Source organism: Meleagris gallopavo, chromosome 3 (assembly GCF_905368555.1).
Source record: "Meleagris gallopavo chromosome 3, MGAL_WU_HG_1.1, whole genome shotgun sequence".
NCBI lineage: Eukaryota > Metazoa > Chordata > Aves > Galliformes > Phasianidae > Meleagris > Meleagris gallopavo.
Window position 1 is genome coordinate 60745452 of NC_139406.1, and position 25039 is coordinate 60770490.

The following is a 25039-nucleotide window of genomic DNA, read 5'->3' on the forward strand; positions in this document are numbered from 1 at the left end:
ATAATGAGTAGAGTGACAAGGGCTACTTTCAACAACCAAGCTTTTGACTGTTGCCTGGTGTGTTGTGGGATTTGATGACAGAAGTGAGGGTCATGCTAAACTTTGTGGTAGGAACACTGAATTCCAGAGCGTGTCTGTCAGTGCTTTCACTTTGCCGCCTCTTTTGTAGCTGTGTTGTAATGACTGGAGCAGTCAGTTCTGCTTTTGGACGGGAGTGAGAGGGGTGGGGGGAACACTTAGTTCTGAGCAACTTTGTGGTAGGTCATAGTTGACTGCTTCTCATGGCAATGTCTGTACAAATTCCCTAAGGAGGAAAAAAGCCTTAGGGTGAAAGAAAATGTTAAAATGACAAAAGCTAGGAAAGACTTTGAGTGACTACTTTGTGTAAACTTTACCACTTAATCAATTACAGTACGTATAATTACTGCTTCTATTAAGAGGCTATTCCAGAATCTTACTGATCCGAATAGAAGTGATAAATTGTAGCTCAAACCTTACTGTGGTTGGCTTCATGTTGGCTCAGAAAGGATGCAAGTATGAGCATTGTCTAGTTCTCATGCTTACTCTAACTGAAGCATTTTTAGAAACAACCATGTCTCTGTAGAATCCTTATTCTGACAAATAAGTCAAACTTCTCAGTTTTGCCTTTGGAAATGAGCTCTTGGTTCTTACTGAGCATCTGCATAACCTCTTAATTGAACGTTCAGTTTGTTTTTTGATAAATACTACCTGTATTTGATATGTTTATTCACACCTTTGGGGTGTGAAGTGGGGAAGGGAGCTAATAATTTCACATTTACATTTTTTTTGATGTTCAGGCCATGAAATTTTTGTTTTCACTTAATTCCTGGTAACCAGCCTCTTTGTATATCCATTCTAGTTCACTGTCATGCCTTTTTTCCTGAAGATTCAACATTCACTTTTCTTTTTAAAAAGTGGCAAAGTACTTATTTTGGGCCACACATTGGCTATGTTAACTGCTATTCTGTCCTTATTTTATAGTGGCCTGCTTTCTTTTGCTTTTATCCCTGTGTTATTTAATGGCTAAGGCTTAATTGTATTCCCTGACCTCTTCTGTTGTCTCCTCCAGCCATAACACAGACTCGCTAAGAAATCATAATTTTTCTGATATAATCTGAGAAACTTTTCAGATTTCAGTAACATGTAATAAGGTATGGCTTCATGGAGGCTGTTGTCTTTCTTTTTTTTTTTTTAAACTATAGTTAGTTTACATACTTTCCCAATGCTTGCTTTCTTGAAAGTGAAAGATGTATATCCTACCACAGTACATATTTTTAATACAAATTGAATATTCAGTCTAGCAGTGTAAGCTACCAAAACAGAATTGCAACCTTTTGATTTCAGTGATTTCTTCCTTGAGGAAGTCACATTGAGAAATAGCTGGGAGTTGTCCAGTCTGGATCTGAGAAGACAGTTTGCAATTATGGTTGTGATGGTGATGTTTTCAGGAGTTTTGTTTAGTCTTGTGTTTTTTATTTTATTTTATTTTATTTTATTTTTGAAAGTATTACTTATTCACAGATTACAGGGCTTGGATGGATTTTTTTCTGTTTTCTAGGAGCTGTTTAAGACAAGTTTTGCTTCAGACTTAATTCAGTTTGAAAACATTATTCTCTGAGCAACTCTAGATGGTTGGTGGTTTTTTTTTTTTTTTGCTTGTTTTTTGTTTTGCTTTGTTTTTCCTCTTGCCTTTGTAGAAGCAGTCAGGATAAGTGTAGCTGCTAGTAGTAGTAGAGCCCAGAAGCGTGAAAACATGGGTTAACTGTTGATGCAGAACAGAAGGAAAGGAGGCCACCAGGGTATCAGCCCAGTTTTCTAGGTGAGGAATTAGCAGCCTGCTGCACTTGTTTCCTTTCTATGTCCCTCTTCTCCTTGAAGAAAAGGTGGGCTCTTTCTGGAAGCACAAGAAGATGGGGATGGAAGATGAACTGCTTGCTTAAGAGGGAAACAGATAGGAGATCCAGTTATCAAGTAGGTGCATGAATCCAGGGATCCACAGTTTGCTGGATACTAGAGTCCTCTGATGTCATGGGATTTGAATTTTGCGTTGGGTTCCAGCTGCTCGTCCGTGACCCCAGAACTGTAACCTGAACTGCATTTCAATCACAACAACATTTTTTTTTCACTTTGAAGAATTCATAGAATCATAGAATGATTTCAGTTGAATTTAGTATTGTCCAGATTCCCAACCATCTGCAAGGATCCTGATTATAATATGCATTCAGGATGTTGGGAGGAATTATTCTCTTTATACCTGTCATCCATATGCGCTTTCTCCCCAAGTTTCAGTGAAGGCGATCTTCAGTGTTTGAATGCTTTACTTCCTTGATATTTGATATTAGCTTTTTTCTCTTTCAGGCGCCAGGTAAGCAAAAGTCATTTCTGAAAACAGCCAGACTTTCTTGATTGCTCTCCTAATCCTTTGCATTGATGATTGATGTTTGTGACTACTGTAAGAAATACATAGCTCAGCCACTATGTTTACACAATAAGCTTAACAAGCTGGCCTTATTTTCACCCAGGGATTAAATGTGGGAGGTTTTCTGAAACTTTGCTGTTGACGTTAACGTGTATTTATGTTATTGTAGGTTTACAAAGTGTTGGTCTCAGTTGGCAGAAATGAGTGGTTTGTCTTCAGACGATATGCAGAGTTTGATAAACTCTACAATACGGTAAGCAAAATCAGGTTATGGCGTTGTGCCAGGATAACACAGAGTAACACTTGTTTCCAGTGTTAAGTTTTCAGTTAATGCCCTCACTGAGGAGTTTGAGTCAACATCCAATAACTGTAGGAGCCTGTTTAAAGAAAAAAAAATGGTGTTGTTTTTTCTTTTTTTTGTTTTACTTTGATTTGTTTGAATTTTAAACTCAAAATTGGTTCCTTTGCCAAGGATCATTATGTTGCGAAGGAAATTTCCAATTAACCAATTGTCAAAGCATGCAAAGTGTGTATTTGTATATGGAATTGGTTGGGTGGTCACAGCCAAAGGATTGTAGTTGATGCTTTATGTCCAGGTGAAGACCAGTGACAAGTGTTGTCCTTTAGAGTCTATCTTGGGACCAGTAGTGTTCAGCATCTTTATCAATGACACAGGCAGTGAGATCAAATGTACCCTCAGCAAATTTGCTGATTCAAGCTGGGTGGTGCACTTGACGCAATGGAAGGAAGAGAGAGATGCCATCCAGAGAGACCAGGACCAGCTTCGAAAGTGGGCCTTTGAGAACATAGTGAAATTCAGCAAGGCCAAGTGTGAGGTGTGGCACTTGTCAGGGCAATCCTGTATACATGAACGGACTGGAAGAAGAACCCCTTGAGATAGCCCTCTCAAGGACTTGGGATCCTAGTGGACAAAAATCTGGACTTGACCAACAGTGTGCAGCCTGAAAGGCCGTTTCCTGGTTAGCAGAGCAAGGGAGGTGATTATCCCCCTCTACTCTGCCCTTGAGAGGCCCCATCTAGAGTACTACGTCCAGGCGTGAATTTCCTAACACAAGAAAGATGTTGAGCTGTTGGATCAGGTCCAGAGGAAGGCCACTAAGATGATCAGAGGGCTGGAGCACCTCTCTTATGAGGAAAGGTTGGGAACTGGACTTGTTCAGCTTGAAGAAGAGAAGGCTCTGAGGGGACCACATCGTGGCCTTCCAGCACTTGAGGGGAGCTTATAGACGGGAGAGAAACAGACTTTTTACACTGTCTGATAGAGACAGGATAAGAGAGAACAGTTTAAAACTAAAAGAGAGGAGTTAATTAGACTAGATAATAAGGAGGAAACTTTGTTCTCAGAGAATGGTGAGGCACCGAAACAGTCTGCTCAGAGAAGCTGTGAATGCCCCATCCTTGGAGACATTCAAGGCCAGGTTGGATAGGGCCCTGGGCAGCCTGGTGGGTGCCAGCCCTGCCCATAGCAGGTAGGTTGGAACTAGATGATCTTTAACGTCCCTTGCAACCTAATCCATTCTGTGATTCTATAATTATGATTTTGATGGTAAAAATCACAGCAAAAGTCTAAGCACGGTTTCGTTTTATGTGTTATATTTCCAGCTAAAGAAGCAATTTCCCACTATGAACCTGAAGATTCCAGCTAAAAGAATATTTGGAGATAATTTTGATCCTGGCAAGTTATTATCTTGTTTCTTGTTTTGTCAATGTCTTTATTTGAGACTTGGTCTGTTGCAGCGTACAGGAAGCAATCTTAGATGAGTATTGCAGCAATCCTCAAACCAGTGACTAAACCAAAGGTTAGTCATACTTGAGTAAAGAGCAGGAACTAGCGTGGGTAGGTATTCTTCCTTGCGATTTTGAACAAACTGTTGCTTAATGGCATGATACCTCTTTTGTACTGGGTGCTATAGTTCTTCCCAGCTGTGTCATATTCAGGATTGTGAGAGATTCTAACTGTCAGACATAAAAGCCAAATTACAGGCTCTTCTAAACGTATGCCTATTGAACTTTATATTTGCTTTGTGTGACTTTTCTTCCCGCTAAAAATTTAAGTAACAAAGGAATTTATCCTTGAAGGCTTCTGAACTTCGTATCTAAATGTGTTTTCTTGCACAGTTTAGATGAAACAGGAATTCTTCCTGTTGTTGTTACATTTCTGGAAGCCTGTTTGATAAGATCACTGTGTGATCCAGTTAGGACTGATTGGTCCCAATAAAGCTCACCCTGCCCACATCAGAATACTAATGGAAAATCACTTTTAAAAGTGCAGTGAATCAATGGAAGCAGCACCATGGGCGAATAAATACAAAGGCAAATGGGCAGGCTAGGCCTTTGCTCTGTGTGTTTATACCTTTAATTCAGACCTTTTTACTGAGGGATTTTCCTGATGGTCATTGAGAACCTCCTTCTACTGGGTTGTTTATTTGATCAGTCTAAGTTTGTTATCTCCTCTTGTACCTGTTTAAAGATTTAATATTCTTTTTTGCTGGAGTACCAGTGGATCCAGATAGGCTGACCTTGGCATTAAGAGTTCTTTCAAGCATCTTAATTTTTAGCAGTTACTGTTAATCATCTAAACCTTGACATGAAGCTTCCTTCTCTTTTTTTTTTTTTTTTAATTAAAATAATCGTGTACAATTACTCATGTTTGCTTTCCTCTGTTGGCTTCTTCTGAAGAAGACCTCTTGTTTTATTTTGTCTTCTTTCATTTTCTCCTACGTTGGGACTTCAGAGTTGGCTGAAGACTTAGTAATATCATGCTTTCTGGTCTTCTGTGCAGCCTATTGGATTTCTTGGATTCAGATTTAGGAAACTGGATTTAAAATGGGGAGGGAGGCGGAGGGAAGACTAAAACTTCATTGAAATTATGTATGTAGAACACAATCCTCAGACTTTAAATTTCCATCAAGTATTCTGTAATCCTGGAAGCATGAGAAAACAGTTCTTAAGATTTTTCTTGCTGCAGGGCAGGGTGATGCTCTTTTAAATAATTCTTGATCTTAATGCTTAATTTACTAAAACTTTGATGCAGTGTTTCTGCTTTTTTCTGAAATAAGGTATATTCTACAGCTTTGGAAAGGTATTTTGTTGGTCTGTTCTTGCATGTGCAGTGTGGGCATTCAGCATTGTACTGGTGCATTGTAGTCAAAAGCATAGTAGAGTGAAACTGAAAAATGCTTTTCCCAAAGTCTACTAAAAACGTTATCATAACACACGTTATCATCTAAAGCCTCATTTCTTATTATCATTTAGGTTATTTCAAAATTAATCCAATCGTAACTTTAAAAACAGAGCAGAGGGAAATAATAGAAACCAGTCAGAATACAGAACAAAAAAATGGTGTGTATTTGAGTAGATTTGATGCAGATATTTTTTCTTCAGCAGTGTGGACAGGTTTCTAGGCTTAGAGTGGCTGGCTGCATTCGGCATCAGAAGTAGCTGATGCTGGTGACTCACATAAAATCTTTATGCACGTTTGTGCTCCTGTTTTGGGGGATTGTTTAACATCCTAATTCAGGTTTAGGTATTATGCTGCTGATGTTCTTAATAATTAAAATTCTCAAGTTTTTTTTCCAAATATTTTAAGTAACCTGCTCATGGCAGAAAATGTCATTAGAATACCTTAGAAAGGTTTACATGTTAATTTTTAGAAGAAAAAGACTTTTTTGTGATTGATACAAATGATGAAACACAAGATTCTTCTGTTCTTTGCTTTTTTTTTTTTTTCCTATTTCAAATCCCTTGCGTATCTTTCCATATTGCTTAAAAAAAATCATAAAGATTCTGAGGATTTATTTAACGTTAGGGATTATGTCCAAGGTGGAAAGAAAAGTATTTTACCTAATTATTTTTAGTGGTTACATCTGAGCGCTTGCTGGATGGTTGTGCAACTTTCCCATTTTCATTTGTTATGGAAATATGCTGTTTGGTGGGACTGTTCATGTAAAAACACGATTTGTGTGATAGTTTTGCCCGTGGCTTTTTTCCGAGAGAAATAAGGTCCTGGGGGCTCACCCATGCAAAGAAGGTTGCAGGAGTTAGCACACCGTGGCTGCACATTGCTCTTGAAGTGCTTTAAAATCCATCTGTCCCATCACACTTTAAAGTAGCATTACAGAGGAACTGAAATGTGTTACCTCACCTGAATGTTCTTGTGATTTTCATATGTTGAACCAATCCTGTTCTCACTTTGCTCTTTTTAATCGTTATGCATCACAATCCTCAAATATCTTCAACTTAAAAATAAGTTTCTTTTGTAAGCTCACTGATCATTCCTAATCTTTTTTTTTTCCCAGATTTTATTAAACAGAGAAGAGCAGGACTGAATGAATTCATTCAAAACTTAGTTAGACAGCCAGAGCTATGCAACCAGTAAGTAATTTCATTTCTGTTTTATAAGGGTTGTGACTATATTAAAAGTTGTGAGGTGTCAAATATAAAATTGTGAATTAAGTACTTTTGACTAGAAAATTTATTTTACCTGTCAGTACTTCTAAGTGTAATAAATTATCTTTAATATGATTGTTCTTTAAGGAAAACACAGAGGCTAAAGAACAGTATAAAATGTTTTTTTCTCAGAACTGATCTAGAAATAGCCTTGCAATTAACTGATATTAATTTAAGGGGTGCAGATTCCCATGTAAACTCTCTTCCTCTAGGGCAGGTGTCTGTTCTGTTGATAGCTTTACTGTTTGAGAACTCTGTCACTTGCTACTGTGTTGCCCTTGTAGGAGTCACTCCCTGCATCTTTTCTGGTCCTGTTTAACATCTTCAGTGGTAACCTGGATGAAGGGATAGAGTTCATCCTCAGCAAGTTTGCTGATGATACACAACTGGGAGGAGTGGCCGACCCTCCACAGGGCTGTGGGGCCATCCGGGGAGATCTGGAGAGTTGGGCAAGGGGGAACCTGACAGTGTTCAACAAGAGCAAGTTAGGAGCTGACCTTCTGAATAGCAGCTCTGCAGGGAAGAACTTGATTGTCCTAGTGGACAACAGGTTGGCCATGAGCCAGAACTATGCCCTGGTGGTGGCCAAGAAGGCCAATGGTATCCTGGGGAGCGTTTAAAAAGTATGGTGAGCAAGTCGAGGGAGGTGATCCTCCCCCTCTACTCTGCTCTGGTGAGGCTTCACCTGGAATACCGTGTCCAGTTCTGTGCTCCCCAGTTCAAAAAACACAGGGAACTTCCAGAGAGAGTCTAGTGGAAAGCCACAAAGACAATGAAAGGCCTGGAGAATTTCCTGTATGAGGAAAGGCTGAGAAAGCTGGGCCTGTTGAGCTGGAGGAGAGGAGGCTGGGGGGAGTCTTATCAATGCTTATAAATATCTAAAGGGTGGGAGTCAAGTGGATGGGACTAGGCTCTTTTCAGTGGTGTGCATTGACAGGACAAGAGGCAGTGGGTGCAAACTGGCACATGAGGTTCCATGCAAACATGAGGAAATTATTGTAAGGGTGACAGAGCACTGGAACAGGCTGCTCAGAAGGATTATGGAGTCTCCTCTGGAGTACTCATAACATATCTGGATGTGTTCCTGTGCAACCTATTCTATGGAATCTACTTTTTAGCAGGGGGATTGGAGTAGATGATCCTCAGAGCTCCCTTCCAACCCCCACAATCCTGCAATTTTTCTTAGAGCCGTTCATGTGTGTACTCCAGAACTTGTTTTAAGCATCTTAACCAAGTAGCTTGGTCACCTTCTCTTGGTGGCTTGGGACTTGCCTGAAACACATGAATAAGATTCCATGCTAAATCTTTTGTCAGAAGACCTGTATGTGTGATAACCTCCATCGATGGGGTGGTGATAAATTACAAACAGCTCCTCTGCATTACAACTTTGGAGGAGTACAATTGTGCGAACTGATTTTGAGGGTAAACCTCGGTTTTCTTTCAGTTTCAACCTAGACCTAATCAATTTAAGATAAAGCCATGCAGCTTTCTACGTTGCTTGAATTAGTAAATCAGTAACATTCTATTTCTGGCTTTAGCTCTGAGTTACATGTGCTTTGTTTAATTATTCTATCAGTACAATCCATGAAACTGTCCATTTCCCACAGGAAAAAAATACCAGAGCATATTGCTGCAGTTTGAAGTCTGCCATCAGATTTTATTTTCCATCACGCGAATTGTGTAATGTTGATTAAGTTGAACTATGTACTTCCTTTCTTCTTTGGAAGAAAAAGAATGACATATATACGTTCATTCTGATAAGTGGAAAAAACTTTGAAACAAAGGCTTTATGGCGAAATAGTTTTCCACTGAAGGAAGTACTGTGAGTTTTGTAGTCATAGCACTGATGTTCTTTGGGAAAGAATAGAAAACATTGCAGAATAACTAAGTGTTAAAAGCTAATCTGTTTTGTTAAATTATTGAAAAGATTCAGATCTTTTTTTAATTTAGCATAACTCTCTTGTCACTATGTCCAAATACCAAATATTGTCTCAAAACATTTTATATTAGTTCTCCAGAAATAAAGCCATGCTTCTGTATGCATCACAGATTACAACAAATCATGTTAATAATTACATCATCTGTTGCCTTTTCTGTGTACCAATAAATATGAGCAGGAAAGAAATACCAAAGGTTGATGACTTCGAGTGTCTTGGCACAACCTGCTAGAAACTACTTAAGGACTATACAGTGACTGAGTCTTTACAGGTAGCCCATATACACATTTGAACTGTTTTGCTTCAATAATAAATTTGATATTAAGTAAAATAACTCTCAGAAACTTAGTAACATACAAGGAAGTGTTAGGGGGCTGTATGTTCTCGGAGAAATGTAAAGAAGCTCACCTTCCACTAAATCTTTAAGCATTAAAACAGGTATTGAGATTTTATACTTCTTAAGTCCTGCTTGGGAAAACCGTTTCAGTAAAAGCTGAAGAGTAGTTCATAGTGGCTTCCCATTTCTGGAAGGGAAGGCACTTGAATCTCTGAATTGAAAAACACAAATGTCAGATGCAGTGTGTCCATGATGGTAGTATTTACATTGTTCTCTGAAACATGTAACTCTGTGCTGTTTTGTTTTTCTTTCAGTGGACTTTGTTCTTGGGTCTTGCTTGTTAGATGGTGTATCAGGATAAAACCTTTCTGCTCAGTAATAAACCTGACAAAAACCTACACTCTGGTACAGTGAATAGAGAGACCCTGTAGTTGTAGGAAAATCCTTCACCAGCCATCCCTGTCATGGGGGATACTGGGCTGGGTGAATCTTGTCTTAGACTGAATTGGGAATTACATGGGCCAGCTTTGAGCAGTGTTTGCTCAGCTAACCGTATTTGTTGGAGAACTTGCACTCGTGGGTAGAATGCAGAGCACGCAAAACAAACCAAATCTCCAAGGGGGTGGAGATCTGATAATGCCTCTGCTTTGATGACTGCTGTCCTGGATAGGAGCTGGTAATTTGTTAGTTGTGAGCACTAAATGTAAGAAAGATAGCAGCATTTCACGTTCTTTTTAAAAGGGTGTGTGGTTTATATGTTAAACTGTAAAGACCAAGGAGTATACTTTAAACATTTAGGTTCTGTCGATGCCAATTAATTTTACCATCGTGTTTCAAAGTTTGCAACTTTTTGAGCTTGTTTATGTTTCTCCTCGCTTTTTGTATGGCTTGCATGTGTTTATGTGGGAAGACTGACACAGAAGTACAGCCACTGAGGGGACTATATTTAGGGGGGCTTTGGGACTCTTTGTGGATTTCAGATATAATGCATAAACAGAATGTGTCCAGCCCATCATAAAAGTCCAGGGAAAAACAACTTACTGGTAAAAAAAAAAAAAAAAGACAGTGTGCATTGAACATTCCACCTATGCTGGCTTTTTTTTTTTATCCATTTAATTTGATATGTGAGGTTGTTTTAGAAACAGTTTCAATGTATTTTAAAATCCTTTGAATTAATGCAACCTGAGCTAATGGTCGCACTGCAACCTTGGTGGAGAAGTGGGTCCATTAAGCTTTAATCTAATCACTACTTTTGCAGTCTTTCACAGCTTCTGAAATTAGATGTGAACAATGTGACATTGATCAGTTGTGCCTCTGGCTGCTCCATATTGCAGAAATTGCTGAATACCCAAAACTGCTCAGCAGCCTTTCCCCGCAAAGTGGTTTTTTTTTTCTTTTTTTTTTCCTTCTCTGAATTCACTCATGGACAAAGTTACTATAGTAACTATTTGAGATGTATTGCAACGTGCCCTGCTTAATCAGCCAGTTGTCCAAAATAACGAATGTGGGAAGGTAATTAAGGTCAGATTTTGGAATTCCTTGTCTAGTGAAAAATGTTAACCATAACTTTGTTTTCTTCATTTTATGATAATCAGAGGTTCTGAAACTTTTGTTGTCTGCTAGGTCAATATTACTGTAAATTTCCAACCAGTTATTTTACTCTTCCTGGGACTACAGATACAAAACATACCCTGAAATAGATTGGAATTCAGAGTTCATGTAAGATTGGGAATAGTAAGCTGAAATGGTTGTGAAATTGTGTGAACGGTCTCATTCCTGAAAGGCTAATGGAAACTGAAATTGGGTTCCATCCATACAGGGTTTAAGAATACAGAACATAATCATGGAGACTGTGAGCATTAAGTGGTGTATGACCTGAGTTAGGTTCTGTAACACTAACGTGAAATACATTATCTGGAGAAGTGTCAAAACTAACTAATCTCTCACTTCTGATCCTTGCTTTACAGAAGTGCAGAGGGTAAAATAGACTGAAAATAGCAAAATAAGGGTATCTGCTTCTAATATAAAAACTATCCTATATTGTTGCTCTAAAGGAGGAACTTCATGGTGCAAGGTGTGGGGTTGTTTTGAGGGCTTTTTTTTTTTTTTTCTTGTACTGAATACCTCATGCAGAGTTTCCCAACTGCAGCTGCCTTGAGAGCTTTTGAAAAAACTCTGAAATCTAAGTGAAATTTCTTCCTGCATAGGCCATCTGCCTTTTAGTGAACTTGAAAGGCTCAAGTCTTCTCTTCAAGTGGTGTATAGCTGTAAGGGAGGCCCATTTAGGAATTAATTTTGCCTCACTTGCATGTCCCTGTGTACAATGGGAATCTTACAGTCTCTCTTACCAGTTCTTGAAGGGTAGCAGTTTGTCTTGAGGTGGAAAGATTTCTCATGTTGTCCTGTCATGCCCAGCTAAAGTGCACTGAAATTTCAAAACCATGATGCTTTACTTAAAAGCAGATGGGGACAGGAACATAACTACCACAAACCTCTTGGGACATGTATTTCTTGATCTTTTGATGTTTTTACTTTTGTTTTGGCGGTGTTGAAAGCAAATAGATTTACTTACGGTTGCTGGCTAGTTAGAACTTATGCTTTGGATAGGGCTTTTTCTTCAAATAATTACTTTAATGCAGTCCTACTGACCATTCCCTCATGAAGTCTTCACATATGTATACTTCAACATTTCACATTTTTGTGAGTTGAAAAAAATCTTTTATTTTGTGTGTAACATACTCAGCAATTAATTTCTGTAAAAGCATTTCTTGCATACAGTCCTTAATTACTGTAAGTGTAAAACTTTCTAATCAGTGACTCTGTTATGTCAAAGCCATTACTCTTTCTTTTTCTATGATTCTGGCTGAAAATCATGCAAGTTATTGTTTTCCTAATGGATTGAACTGTGCTTCTTTCTAGCCCAGATGTCAGAGCATTTCTTCAGATGGATAACCCGAAACACCAGTCAGATCCATCTGAAGATGAAGATGAAAGGAGTAATCAGAAGGTAATAATGCATAGATACAGAACAGTCTCCTAGATTTTAACTACTTGACAGCAATCTTAAATATATTACTTACAGAAGATTACCAATTGGTTTTGCAGTAAATCTCTCCTGTGATCTTTTAAACAGAACTGTTCTGCTGCAGGCTGTAAGATGTTTTCCTGTCTAGTATAAACTGCAGAGAGAAGTAATCCTGATCATGAGCTTTTTCTTGCTTCTTCCCCACTTGCTGTGAGTAGAAGAGGCACAGATTGAGTTATAGTTTAGCTGTCAGTTTTTTTCAGTCTCCTCAAGCACTCTTGCTAAGGATGACTGGCAAGGAGCAGAGGCAATTGAATGAGTTTTTTTTTGTTCGTCTTTAAAAGAAAGAGAGATGCCATTAGGGGGTGGAACGAGGTGAACTTTAAGATCCCTTCCAACACAAGCCATTCTCTGAAGTATAATTCTCAGAAAGGAAAAAAAATTGCAATCTTTCTTTAAGTTGCTGAATTTAATTTTAGCTCACATTTAACACTTGAGGTGTCAAGCCTCTTCTGTCAGAAAAGCCTCTACAGAAGTGCAGTTTAGATGGGTTGCCTGAAAGTTAATTTACCGTCTTCAGAAACAGTGCTGATTGAAAAGAGATTCTTCCTAGGAAGGCAGAAGTGCCATAATTAAGTTTATTTTCTCTGGTTTACTTCATGGCCTTAGGACTTCTCTTTTTATTCAGTCCTCTTACAGCTGTGGATAGCACACAATGTGCTGTGTTTTTTCAAAGTCTCGCTTCTAAAGAATGCCAGTCCTTGCTTTTTTTTTTTTTTTTGAGTACTTGACAGCATGGTGAGCATACAGCAGAATTTAATTTAGATAACAGGTTTCCTCCTCTTTGTTTGAACGATACTTTAAATAATGTGAAAAGCTTCCATAGAAAATTAACAGTCTATTACATTATAACAAATTTCAAGATAAGGGGGGAACTCCTGCTTAGTGGCTGAAATGATACACTGTAATAGGAAATTAATACTGTCATAGTTACTGTAAGTGATGAAGATGTGTGACCAGGAATAAGAACGATCCCCTTCCCAATCCCTCCAGTACTGCATGGTGACTTTTCTAAAACTGCTGAGTACTGTTGTGTGATTGGTTATTAGTGGTGCAGTTGTCACATCTAGTGTTGATAGCAGGGTGTGCTCTGTTTCTGTGGGCATGCTGATTTTGTGATGTCTGCTGGCCCGTCTCCAGATAAATTGTTCTTGAAGTTTATTTTCTCTGATGAAGTCCAAAAGCACAGTGAGAGTATTAGTACTGCTTTTTTATTTGAAAACAAATTGGAGAAAGTTGCTTAGATGGCGGCGATTTCCTCCTGTCCACATAACTTAGAAATTCCACCGTCAGTGCGTACTGATAAGATTCGTGCCTTTCATGGAATTGAGTTAGCCATTATTGTCAGGATAGGAAAGATTCCTAGTGGCTTTTCTTGGTGGAGGAAACTGTTTTTGTTTTTTGAAGCGCCATATCCTTAATTATCTTGCATAGCAAAACAGTTTCACAGTAATTCTATTGGAATAAAAGGTAAAAAGCAGTTGCAGAAGGGTCTAAGTTTCTCCATGAGGAACACTGTTTGTTGACACAGTCTTAAATTTTTGTTCCTAATCTTGTCCTCTCCATTTGGACATAATTATTTTATTACCTTTATTCTTCCATATGGTATATATAGAAATGTTTTGTGAGAAGGTGTTGATGGTCAGATACTTGAAACTTATGAAGTTCACAATCCTAGATATCTTTAAAGAGATATCAGAATATTTGATATCTTCAAAACCTATCAACAGGTGTGAAGATATAGCTTGAAGAAATTAGTATTTTGAAATTACTACTGGTTGAAGCATAAGAAAGGTTTATTTTATTGTATTCCATTTGTTTCTTCCAACAGTTAAATTCTACCTCACCGAATATCAACTTGGGACCATCTGGAAATCCTCAGTAGGTTTTTCAATTAACTATAAATTGAAAAATTAGACTGAATATAATTGCTAATAGTATGAAGTATAGTTTGAATAAGTGGCTTTATCTTTTCTCTGCCCAGAAGGAAGCAAGACATTTAATCCTGTGTTCAGTAAATGAACTCTGTTAAGACGTTTTCCTTTTCATCTTCAGGTTTGTTAGTTTGCTGTCCTTTCACATGAGGATTCTACAAACAAAAAACAAAACCCTCTCTCTTTCTGGAATGGTCCCATAACAGTTAGGAATGTGAAACATTCTGAAAACACATTTGTTTTAATGCATGGCAAAGGAGCAGCTTAACTTGTTGATATTACAAACTATCACTGCAGTTACAACTTGCTTCTCAGTTGTTTACTTCTGTAAACTACTTTCTCAGTTATCTGTCTGTGCTTTTTTCATCTGAGAGATGACACTTATTTTGATTTCTCTTTCCTCTCAGATTTTTTTCTGGGCTAACAGGAGGAAGTGCTTAACAGATTGCAGTGAGAAATGAAATTGTAAGAGTGCTTCCTTTGAGGGGCAATAAATGAAGAGTGTGTGTCGTAACTGTTGTTTCAGAGGTGGAAAGGATAATTGTTTTGCTGACACCAATACCTCTAAATTGTACTTAGGAAAAAGTGAGGTAATTAGTGGAAATTGCTGAAAGTAGTGGTGACTTGGCAAATGGAAAAACAGTGAGTTCATATAAATAACACATAGAAGAGGAAGGTGTTGGGGCCTCCCTCCTGTCACTTAAACTGGGGAAGCAATGGATGGTAGGAAGGATGGGATGAGGAAAGAGAATGAATGATAAACTTCTTCCTTCTGTCATGTAAGCTTCAGAATCCGATTGGATGGCTGGAAATGGGAGATAAGCATTGGGAAGAGTCATGGGGAAAAGAAGACATAAAAATTAGAAAAATCCTGAGTCTCTGGAGGGGAAAAGAATAGTCTTGCTCATCCTCTACATTTTACGCTTAAAATGAAATAAATTCAAGTGCTTTAGCTCTGTCACTTTTTCTGGAGGAAAATGGAATTCCAAGATGAAGGGCAGCTTTGCAGAAGTCCAGTTGTTGATAAGAATGAAGAAAGGTGCTGACAGACTCTTCACATTACAGTTGAAGGGCTACACTAGACTTCTGTACAGCTATGAAGCTTGTAGTTTTTACCCAAATGACCTGTCTCCTTCCTAAATATCTTTCAGTGCTAAGCCAACGGACTTTGATTTCCTGAAAGTTATTGGGAAAGGCAGCTTTGGCAAGGTGAGCTTTCTGATTGCTGTGACTTGCTGTGCTGCAAGAGTGCCAGCTGGTGTCTCATGCGTGGCACACAAACTCCCATATTGGATTCCTGTTGCTACTTCTCCATAGCCCTGCTGTTGTTATTTTCTGATAGTACTTGTTGCCTGCCTTGGTTGCTTGTTGGGATTAAAAAAAATCAGTGTTTCCCTTTCTTGCTAAGAGCAGTAGGGATCCTCTCTTGCCCCAAGAGAGGAAGGGAGGTACCCCTGTGCTTATGCAGCTGGAGTACAAACCCTGCATTTTCCTTTGTTCTGCCTTCTCAAGTGCCTGGTGCTCTGGAGCAGTGCAAACATCACTGAAACAACTCTGAGCAATGCTGAAAAATGACTAATATTGATACTTTCCAAAGAGATGCATTTAGCCTTTCATTATATCAATATATAGACAGACTGTACTGAACTGTAAGATCGCTCTATTAATGATTGACTATATTAAAAACAAAGAGACTATTGTGAACACATAGCATTAATGCTTTTCAGTTATGTTGAAATTAGCAAGTCATCGGTGGAATGTGAACTGCAACCATAACATTTCTTCGTTTGTTTTGAATTTCACAGGTTCTTCTTGCAAAAAGGAAACTGGATGGGAAATATTATGCTGTCAAAGTGCTGCAGAAAAAAATTGTTCTTAACAGGAAAGAGGTATAAAGAAATGCACTTTCTCCACGCGCTTTTTTCCCTTAATTACAAAATTGTCTGTTTATTTACTGATCCTTTACTTCCTTACAGCAAAAACATATCATGGCTGAACGTAATGTGCTTCTGAAAAATGTGAAACATCCATTTTTAGTTGGATTGCATTACTCATTCCAAACAACAGAAAAGCTTTACTTTGTCCTGGATTTTGTTAACGGAGGAGAGGTATGTGGGGATTCTACTTGGATTTGTATCTGTTTATTCTGCAGCTCTGTTATTCTGTGGGAGGAATAAAATGATCCTTTACAAGGGGTTGTGATCAGTGTTCTCCCAAGTTTTGGAAGTCTTGTTACTTAATCTCCAGTGATGCTATTCCTGCAGACTTCTGTAGCTCGACAGACCTTGTTCCTCTTTTTATCAGCAACTTTAATACAGAATTAATTTATGGTCGTCAGATATAACTACTGTCTCCTTGACAGTATTATAGTTACCTAAATTTATCTGTTATTAATTAATCATACATTGACATTTTTCAGCATGTAAAATTCTTTCCCTTTTTCATCTGCATTATCTGCGGTGTTTGTATTTTGAAAGTGTGAGGAAGGAAACAAGTAAACAGACAACTGATTTTTATTGCTATGACTTTTTTGGAAATCTTGGGATACTTCTGTGGCTTTGCAGATGTAATTGCTTACCGCCGAATAGCCTTATTCTCAGGATTCTTCCCCTTGGAGCCATGCTATTGAGTACGAGGAGTCCATGAGTCCCTTAGGAATAAGGGAAAACTTTTAAAAGCATTAGAAAAAGTCCATAAATACTTGAATACAATGTTCTGGAGCAGCTTGCCTTTAGCTGTTGCTTTTCAGAGTACCCAGTACTTTGAGGAGTGCTCAAGAAACTCATGATTGAATAGCTACTAAACACGCTAAGGGTATAAAACGTTCTTTTTATTTCTTCAAAAGATTCTATTGTATGCTAATTTTATGCTAATAATACCTGGACCTGTCTAGCAAATGAGTTGTGATTGAAGATCACAAAGCGTAGTGAAAAATGATTGTGTGCAAGTAACTATTCAGCATAAATGCTTTAAAGGGAAGTACTCTAACAGTACTGTTGTAGATAGCAAAACTAGTACCTGGCAGAGGACAGGAGAAGAAAGGGTAGAATTTACATTTGTTTGTTTCTGCGTATCTCAGGTTTTCCTATTATGTCACTGCATCTGAATACACTCAGGATATACGTATGTTGAATAAAGCAGGGTGAGGTTCATACTGTGACCTATGTTGGTTGATATTCAGAAAGTCTACGTGGCAGCATTCATGATGCTCCTAGAATTGAGTGCTGGAATCTGCACTTGATGGGCCTTTCTTTAGTCTGATGTACTGTCATCTTATTAGAAGAATATGATCAAATTCCAGGTTTGCTCTTCATTTGGCATTCTTCCAGGCAAACTAAAACACAGTTCAAAACAGCTTTCAAAGTTGAATTAAGAACTTATAAGATTTTGGTTGCTTGCTATATTTTCTTTCGAATTTTGCAGATAGAAAACAGAATTTGTTTTTTTTTTTTTTTAATTGAACGTATAGTATAGTTTCATATGCGTATGATTTAATCTTTGGCTAGACTTGTGCATATGCTCAATTCGTTTAAAGTCTGAAGACTGTCTGTAGTTGAGAACATTAATGGATCAGCAGTCTGGAACATGCATCTCTCTAAGTGCTCTCAGAGTAAGACGCTTTTATACAAAAATTTGAACACGAAGATACTCAGAAATGAAAGATTACTTGTGTGGCACCTGATTATCTATTAGGAGACTATTTATGCACCGTTGTGGATGCCCCATCACTAGAGGTGTTTAAGGCCAGGTTGGATAGGGCCCCATGCCATCTGATCTAGTCCTTGGTCTAGCAGCTGGCAGCCCTGCCTGTGGCGGGGGGTGTTTGGATCTTGATGATCCCTGAGGTCCCTTCCAAATTGAATTCCATTCTGTGATTCTATGATCTTGCGTAATTGAATCTTGCCACCCTCAGTTAACGTGGTTTTCTCTAGTTCTTTCTGACTAGTCTTGCTTTTAAGCGAATATCCTTGTTAGTAAGTTGTCTATGTATTTCTAAGCTGTGAAAGAGAAAAGGAAGTAAGTGAAGGAATGTTGTCAATTTTATTTCATTTTACATTCTTAAAATTGTAGGCAGCTAAATAAAATTGCTGTTAAAATTATACCATATTAACTTGGTTTTGTGTATGATTTTTTTTTCTTATTTACTACTTTGCATATTTACAGCTGTTCTTTCATTTACAAAGAGAGCGTTCCTTTCCTGAGCACAGAGCCAGATTTTATGCTGCTGAAATAGCCAGTGCACTGGGATACTTACACTCCATAAATATTGTGTACAGGTAGGTTTCTGAAGTGTATTCTTGTCCTGTGGAAGTTCAAAATAGGACAAATTAATATATAAAAATTACTGCATGAAATGATCTCGGGAAATTTGAACAAAATGTTTTCACCAAAATGTAAAGCTTCCTTTCAGCTGAAAAATAAGTTGTTGCCTTTGAAGCTTTTGTGTTAGTGACTGCTGTTCTGAGTTAATACAAAGATTTTTTTTTTTTAATAGGGATTTAAAACCAGAAAACATTCTCCTAGATTCACTAGTAAGTAAGCAACATTTTTTTATTTTATATGTCCTCTGTCAAAATTGACACTTACATGTGAATGTTGATTGTGTTCTGTTTTTTAAAACTGTTTCTTAAACAGGGTCATGTTGTGCTGACAGACTTTGGACTTTGTAAAGAGGGGATTGCAAGTTCTGATACTACTGCAACATTCTGTGGGACACCGGAAGTATGTTGATGACTTTGGCACCTTTTGGCTAGTAACAAATGGTTGTTGAGTGTTACTGGTTATGTAAACGGATAATCAAATGTCTGTGTATTTATAGTTATGTATTGTTGAAGACTTAAATTCTTTTTACAAGTTCTTCCATCAAACCAAAGACAAGTTTACTGCAGGTCTGTTCTTTGTACTACTTACTAATGTTCAATATCTCCTACTTAACTACCCACATTCTCATAGCTCTTGTCTATCATCTTCCCTCTTCCCAATACTTTTCACATAATGTTTCTTCCCGTGTGTCTGACTAGATGTAAGACAGTTGGCTTGTTTAACAGCTGTAACAGATTTGCCAATAGGAATCTATTTACTATATCCTGCCATAAATTTTTATTAAGTTTAGAAGCGCTTTGTATCTTTGAGACATGAACAAATTTTGTGTATGGGAGAAGCTTTGAACTTACTGACTCTATTGTCTTTTTTTTACTAAGAAAAATTGGACTGGAAAACTCAGAATCTGGAAGTCTTAAAAATGTATGAGGTATTCACCTAGATGTCATGAGCAATGACTTTGATATTTTGATAAAATACACTTTAAATTACAGGAAAGGCCTTTGAAAGCAGTGAAGGATGGGTGAGGAATAATGTACTAAAACATTTGAACTCAAAAGGGGAAAAAAAAAAAATAAGGGCAACGTGTGACAACTTATCCTAGCTATCATTAGAGTAGGAATTTAAATGGTAAATCTGAGCTGAAATAGCATTTGTTGGATTGTTTTGGAAAGCACAGTGTATATAAAACACTGACGGTTTTGGAGTTGTTGGAGGACAAAAATGAGATTTTTTTTTTTTTCAGAAGTGTGGGCTTTGTGCTTATCGTGGATTTGCATGAACTGCAGCATAACAGGATGCTTAATATCAGCTCTTTAAAATACCAGGACTAAGCAACTGAATATTAGTCTTCACATTCCAAGATTTAAAATCTTTCATGATCCTGTGAAAAGTGTAATGATATTCTCTGTGTTTCTAAACACTGAGTTGAATCACTTAGTTCCAACTCACTAAGTGGAAAGTTATGAAAAATTAGGAAAGTTAGTTAAAACTGCTCTGCTTGCTCTTCATGCTTTTTATAGGGTTATCTATAGATAAATGAGGTACAGGGCACTCAAGCATACAGAAAGTTTGAGAAATGCTGGTACCATTGAACACTGACTTACCACCTCATTACAAATGATACCTGCCTTGTCCACTTACAAATAGATCTATTTTGTACATTAAATTTCAGAATTTGGATACTAGTGAGCAATCTTTTGTTCTGAGAGAAGGGTTTAGGAACCAACCGTGTGTGTGCTGTGTAGGTAAGGACTGAGATGATGAGGATCCAGCCACAGTAATTCTATACTACATGTCCACAACAAATAGCCTTGTACTGTGAAATGCCTTTGCTTGTACTATGGTATTAATAAGTTAGATTTCTTCAGAAACTATGACTAAAACCTAAAAATCGAGGGTTTATTATTGCTAGCCTAATGCACTACCTTTTTTATTTGTTTGTTTTTAGTATCTTGCACCAGAAGTTATTAAAAAGCAGCCCTATGACAACACAGTAGACTGGTGGTGCCTTGGTGCAGTTCTTTATGAAATGCTTTATGGACTGGTATGTATTTAATATAGGTGGGAAAGTGCCATTAAGGATGCTAACATAGAGCAGTGAAGTACTCTACTTCAGTGGATGAATGATTTGTTTTACTATAGCATCTATTTTTCTCTTTGGGATTTTTGCATTGCCTTTCAATGTCTAAACTTCTGCTTTCCACTGAACTTCTGGACATTGGCTAAAGACAAACAGTGATAACTGGGGAAATGTTGAAGTAAATAGAATCAACAGCAACAGCACCCAATAAATTAAAACATGTATTTTTGGCTTGGGTCTTCCAGGATTTCTCCTAGTTCTTCTTGATACAATATTAAAAGAAAAAAATCTTACTGTACTTTTTTAGTCATGTGTAATCACTCTAATAATAATCTGTTCTGTTAGTTTTCTTTCTAGCTTTATATGCATCTGGATATTAAGTAGGAAAAGATTTGTTTTCCCACTCTCATTCTTTCCAGGCAAGCATAGTGGGAGCTTTGAATCTTGGTGGCATCTGCAGTTACATTACCTGTGAGTGTGAGAACATGTTATGGAAAGAGGAGGTGGCAGGGGGAAAATATCAAGCACGGAGACCTGGCTGTGTGAATGACTGAATTAGAAGTTAGCTGGGTCTAAGATTTCTTCCTTCACTCTTGGTAGTTTGCTTCCTACAGATTTGTTTGTTGGTCCATACACGTGAAACAAAATGCTGATGTAGCTTTGAATTAATGTGTAACATTTGGGTTTTTTAGCCTCCTTTTTACTGCCGTGACGTTGCTGAGATGTATGAGAATATTCTTCACAAGCCCCTAGTCTTGCGTCCAGGAATCAGTCTCACAGCCTGGTCTATTCTGGAGGAACTTTTGGAGAAAGATCGGCAAAGCAGACTTGGAGCAAGGGAAGATTTTGTATGTAATGTCCTAATTTATCAAGCTCTTCTTCATTTAAAGAGACACGAATAAATTTGAGTGCATCATACAAGTTTAATAGCAGGAGATAGGAAATGCTTTTCCATATATCTGTCCCTGTTTTTTTTTTTCTTTTTTTTTCTTTTTTGAAAATACCAGTTGTGGTCATCAAGTCCTGAAAGATGTTTGGAATAGGAAGGGGGTAATTGTTGTGGGATATAATATTTTTAGCTTGGTTGGTGTCAAACCAGTCAGCAGGGAAACAATTCCTGGCATAGTAATTGCTAAGATTAGTTAGTTAGTTAATCTAGGAAATAATCAAAAGAAAAGGCAATTTTCTGGTAATATCAGTTTACCTGACTACATAAAAAAGTGTTCCTCAAACACAGAATGGAACAGTACTGTACAAGTAGCAGCTTTTTCTTTTTTTCTTCAGACTTTAAAATCATAGTAAATGTTTTCCCAATACAACCATGAATTTAATCTTATTTTACTTGCAAAAAGGTGTTGCTAGGAAGCACAGATGATTTCAGAAATGTACGGTGAGGAATAATCGAGAAAGACTGTGATCCCATCCATGAATAGTGAGTGTTCTGATTGCAGCCTTAATGTTAGGCAGTGTGTTGACCTCATCATAGAATGGCTTAGGTTCAAAGCGACCTTAAAGACCATCTAGTTCCAATCTCATGGGCAGGGTTGCCAGCCACTGGATCAGGCTGCCCAGGGCTACATCCAGGCTGGCCTTGAGCAGCTCAAGAGATGATGCATCCGTAAGTTGCCTGGGCAACCTGTTCCAGTACCTCATTGCTCGCTGAGTAAAAGTTTCTTCCTAACATTTAACCTAAATCTCCTCTCTTTTATTTCAAAGCCATTCCTTTTTGTTCTGTCACTGTCAGACAGTGTAAAAAGTAATTCCCCCTTCCGTTAATAAGCTCCCCTCAAATACTAGAAGGCCACAATGAGGTCTCTCCCTGGCCCCCTCCAAGCTGAACAGCCTATCTTTGTAGGAGAGGTGCTCCACCCTGTGATTGACTTTTAAGTCTTAAAAGCAGCAAATAGGGTTTTAAAAGGAAACTAGTTTGTAGAGGCAGGCTAACACACTTTAATTCTCTTTTTGCCAGCTACAGCTTTTATTGCAAAATACACTGTAAATGCAGAACTTGACTTCCTTAGGTTTTGTTTGTGCATTTACTGTGATGCATGGGATGGATTTCTGAAACATCTGTAATTTCTATTCCTTACTGCAGCTTGAAATTCAAAAGCACCCATTCTTTGAATCTCTCAGCTGGACTGACCTTCTACAGAAGAAGATTCCACCACCATTTAATCCTAACGTGGTAGGTGCCGTTTTAGTTCCTAGCTGCCAAATTTCTGCCTGTGCAGGCTCCTCTATTGGGAGAGAATATGCAAGCACCAGAGTGGATGGGAACCTCCTAGTGCTGACTGCGCTTTGGAGCAGTGACACTTCTGAGCAGTGATGCTGTCTTTTTGACTTAAAACTCACTTTGACATGTCACTGTTTCCTCTGCTTTTTCCCATCAAAGGACTCACAGACTCACAGTTCATGGTTTTTAAGTTAGTGTATTTCTCATAACATACACGTGTGGAGAAACTGATCGTTTTGATCGAATTCTTTGGTGAAGACCAAAGAATTTACAGCCTCATTTAAATAACACTTTTCCAATTACGAAGACTATTTTATAAGCCTTAGTTGCAGCCCTACTCCTGTTCATCTTCCTAGTGGTTTATGTCTGTTTGATGAAGAAACCTTTGCTGTCTTGTTTCTTCTCTCTGTAACTGAATGTTACTGTGCTTTAGTTCTTAGGTCCCTTACTGCAGAGTTGACTTATTGTAGTTACTGTTGTTGCTAGAATGTAACAATTTTATGTTATTGATGGAAAAAGAGAGAAAGATAACTCTGGTTATACGGTTTTTATTTCAGTTTTTTTCTCTAACAGTCAATTAAAAAAGAAATATTTCTTATTATTTCTTATGTTTATTGCATCATAAATGTTGTGTAGCTTTTGGCCTGATCTCTGGCCCAGAAAAAACAAGCAAGCTTTTAATAACTGCTTCCGGGGATGCTGTGGTGGTTTTCTTTAGGCTTTATATACTTAAATAGGAAAGAATAGTACAATTTTAAAAATACAAAATTAATATGACAAATGATAGATATTTTGTTTTCTAGGTTGGCCCAGATGATATTGGGAATTTTGATGCGGTGTTCACGGAAGAAATGGTCCCATACTCAGTTTGCATCTCTTCTGATTACAGCATTGTTAATGCCAGCGTCCTGGAGGCAGATGATGCGTTTGTTGGGTTTTCCTACGCACCACCTTCTGAAGATATGTTTCCTTAGGAAGTTAGAAGCCAACACTGTTTTGGAAGTGTTGGGAGGAACTGAAATATTATGAACACATTCCAAATTAGTGTAACTAGTGCCTCATTTTGTATATACGTTTGTGACCTATGAACAAACATTCTCTGCTGTATGGGAGGAATTTGGGCATTTTGGATGGCTTTCTTTGGGATTTGAACTGTTTATTCCTGCTGCAGAAAATATTTTTTAAAAAATGTTAAGTAACATTCTCTACATTAACGTATTTTTTTTAAGCAAAAACACTGACTGTTCTCATCAGTCCCTTCAGGTTTACATTCGTACATGTCTAAGATAAGGCCGGCACAAGCAGCAGCGTATTTAGTAAATTTATAAATGCCTTTGTACCTATTTACAGTGACTCTGTGCTTGAATTGTAACTATGCAAGTTATCTTTTGTATATCCCGGTTTAAAAAAGGTGAATGTTTTTTTCCCTGTTGTATCGGTTTGAACTTTGTTAACCTGTGAGCACTTAAATGAAGATTTAATTTAAGACTGAGATGCTTGGAGGATTTATGTAGAATGAAAAATCGGGTATGTAAAACTAGATTGTCACTTTTGTGTCTGCTGGAGTACCTGCGTCTCTGAACTGGATTATCTGAAGTATGCAGAATTACTCACAGCAAGGATGGAACAAATGAGCTATTCATTTGGTAACTTCACTGATCATGCGCTCTACCTTTTTTCCTCCTTGAGATAAATGTCTGTATTTCAACTGCATTAAAGATATTTTTGGTTAAAACTCTGCTTTTCCAAAGATATAATATGCAATAATCAGTGCTACTTTGAAAGGCTATCTTACTTTAACCTTCCTGTGGTGGATGGTGAGGGGATCACGCCAAACGTTAAGTATTTTTCTCACTGATTTATATTTGGAAACACTAATATGTTCCAAATCATTTGTATTTCAACACGCGTAGCTACTTGTCTTTGTGTCTCATTTTTAAATCTTCACTTGATATTTGGAAAAAAAAAAAAAGTAAATTGTGCTTATAATTTTAGAAATGTGAAAAGTTAGTGTATTTCTCATAACATACACGTGTATGGAGAAACTGATCGTTCTGATCGACTTCTGTGTAAGGAAAACTTTTAACAATGCAAAAACTGCTGTTAGTGCATAAAAGCTTATCATGGTAGGTAGTAGTATTACTATGTATATCGCTTGTAAATAACAACTTATTTTTGTCTGTTCGTTCATAATTGTTCT

General features: G+C 37.7%; 1 protein-coding gene across 4 annotated transcripts in view; it reads left to right on the forward strand.

Annotated features, from left to right (window-relative positions):
• SGK3 (serum/glucocorticoid regulated kinase family member 3) overlaps positions 1-24574 on the forward strand; it is a 55431-nt gene extending 30857 nt beyond the window's left edge. For all 4 annotated transcript variants that reach the window (XM_085221216.1, XM_085221214.1, XM_010708999.3 and 1 more), the window contains 15 exons: positions 2610-2693; positions 4064-4136; positions 6760-6835; positions 12104-12191; positions 14101-14150; positions 15355-15412; positions 16009-16092; positions 16180-16311; positions 18368-18480; positions 18699-18735; positions 18839-18925; positions 20475-20570; positions 21299-21454; positions 22702-22791; positions 23643-24574. In XM_085221216.1, the coding sequence (XP_085077342.1) occupies positions 2610-2693; positions 4064-4136; positions 6760-6835; positions 12104-12191; positions 14101-14150; positions 15355-15412; positions 16009-16092; positions 16180-16311; positions 18368-18480; positions 18699-18735; positions 18839-18925; positions 20475-20570; positions 21299-21454; positions 22702-22791; positions 23643-23813 (1395 nt within the window). In that variant the 3' untranslated portion in view covers positions 23814-24574. The remainder of the gene's footprint in view (positions 1-2609; positions 2694-4063; positions 4137-6759; positions 6836-12103; positions 12192-14100; positions 14151-15354; positions 15413-16008; positions 16093-16179; positions 16312-18367; positions 18481-18698; positions 18736-18838; positions 18926-20474; positions 20571-21298; positions 21455-22701; positions 22792-23642) is intronic.
• Positions 24575-25039: the final 465 nt, after the last annotated feature.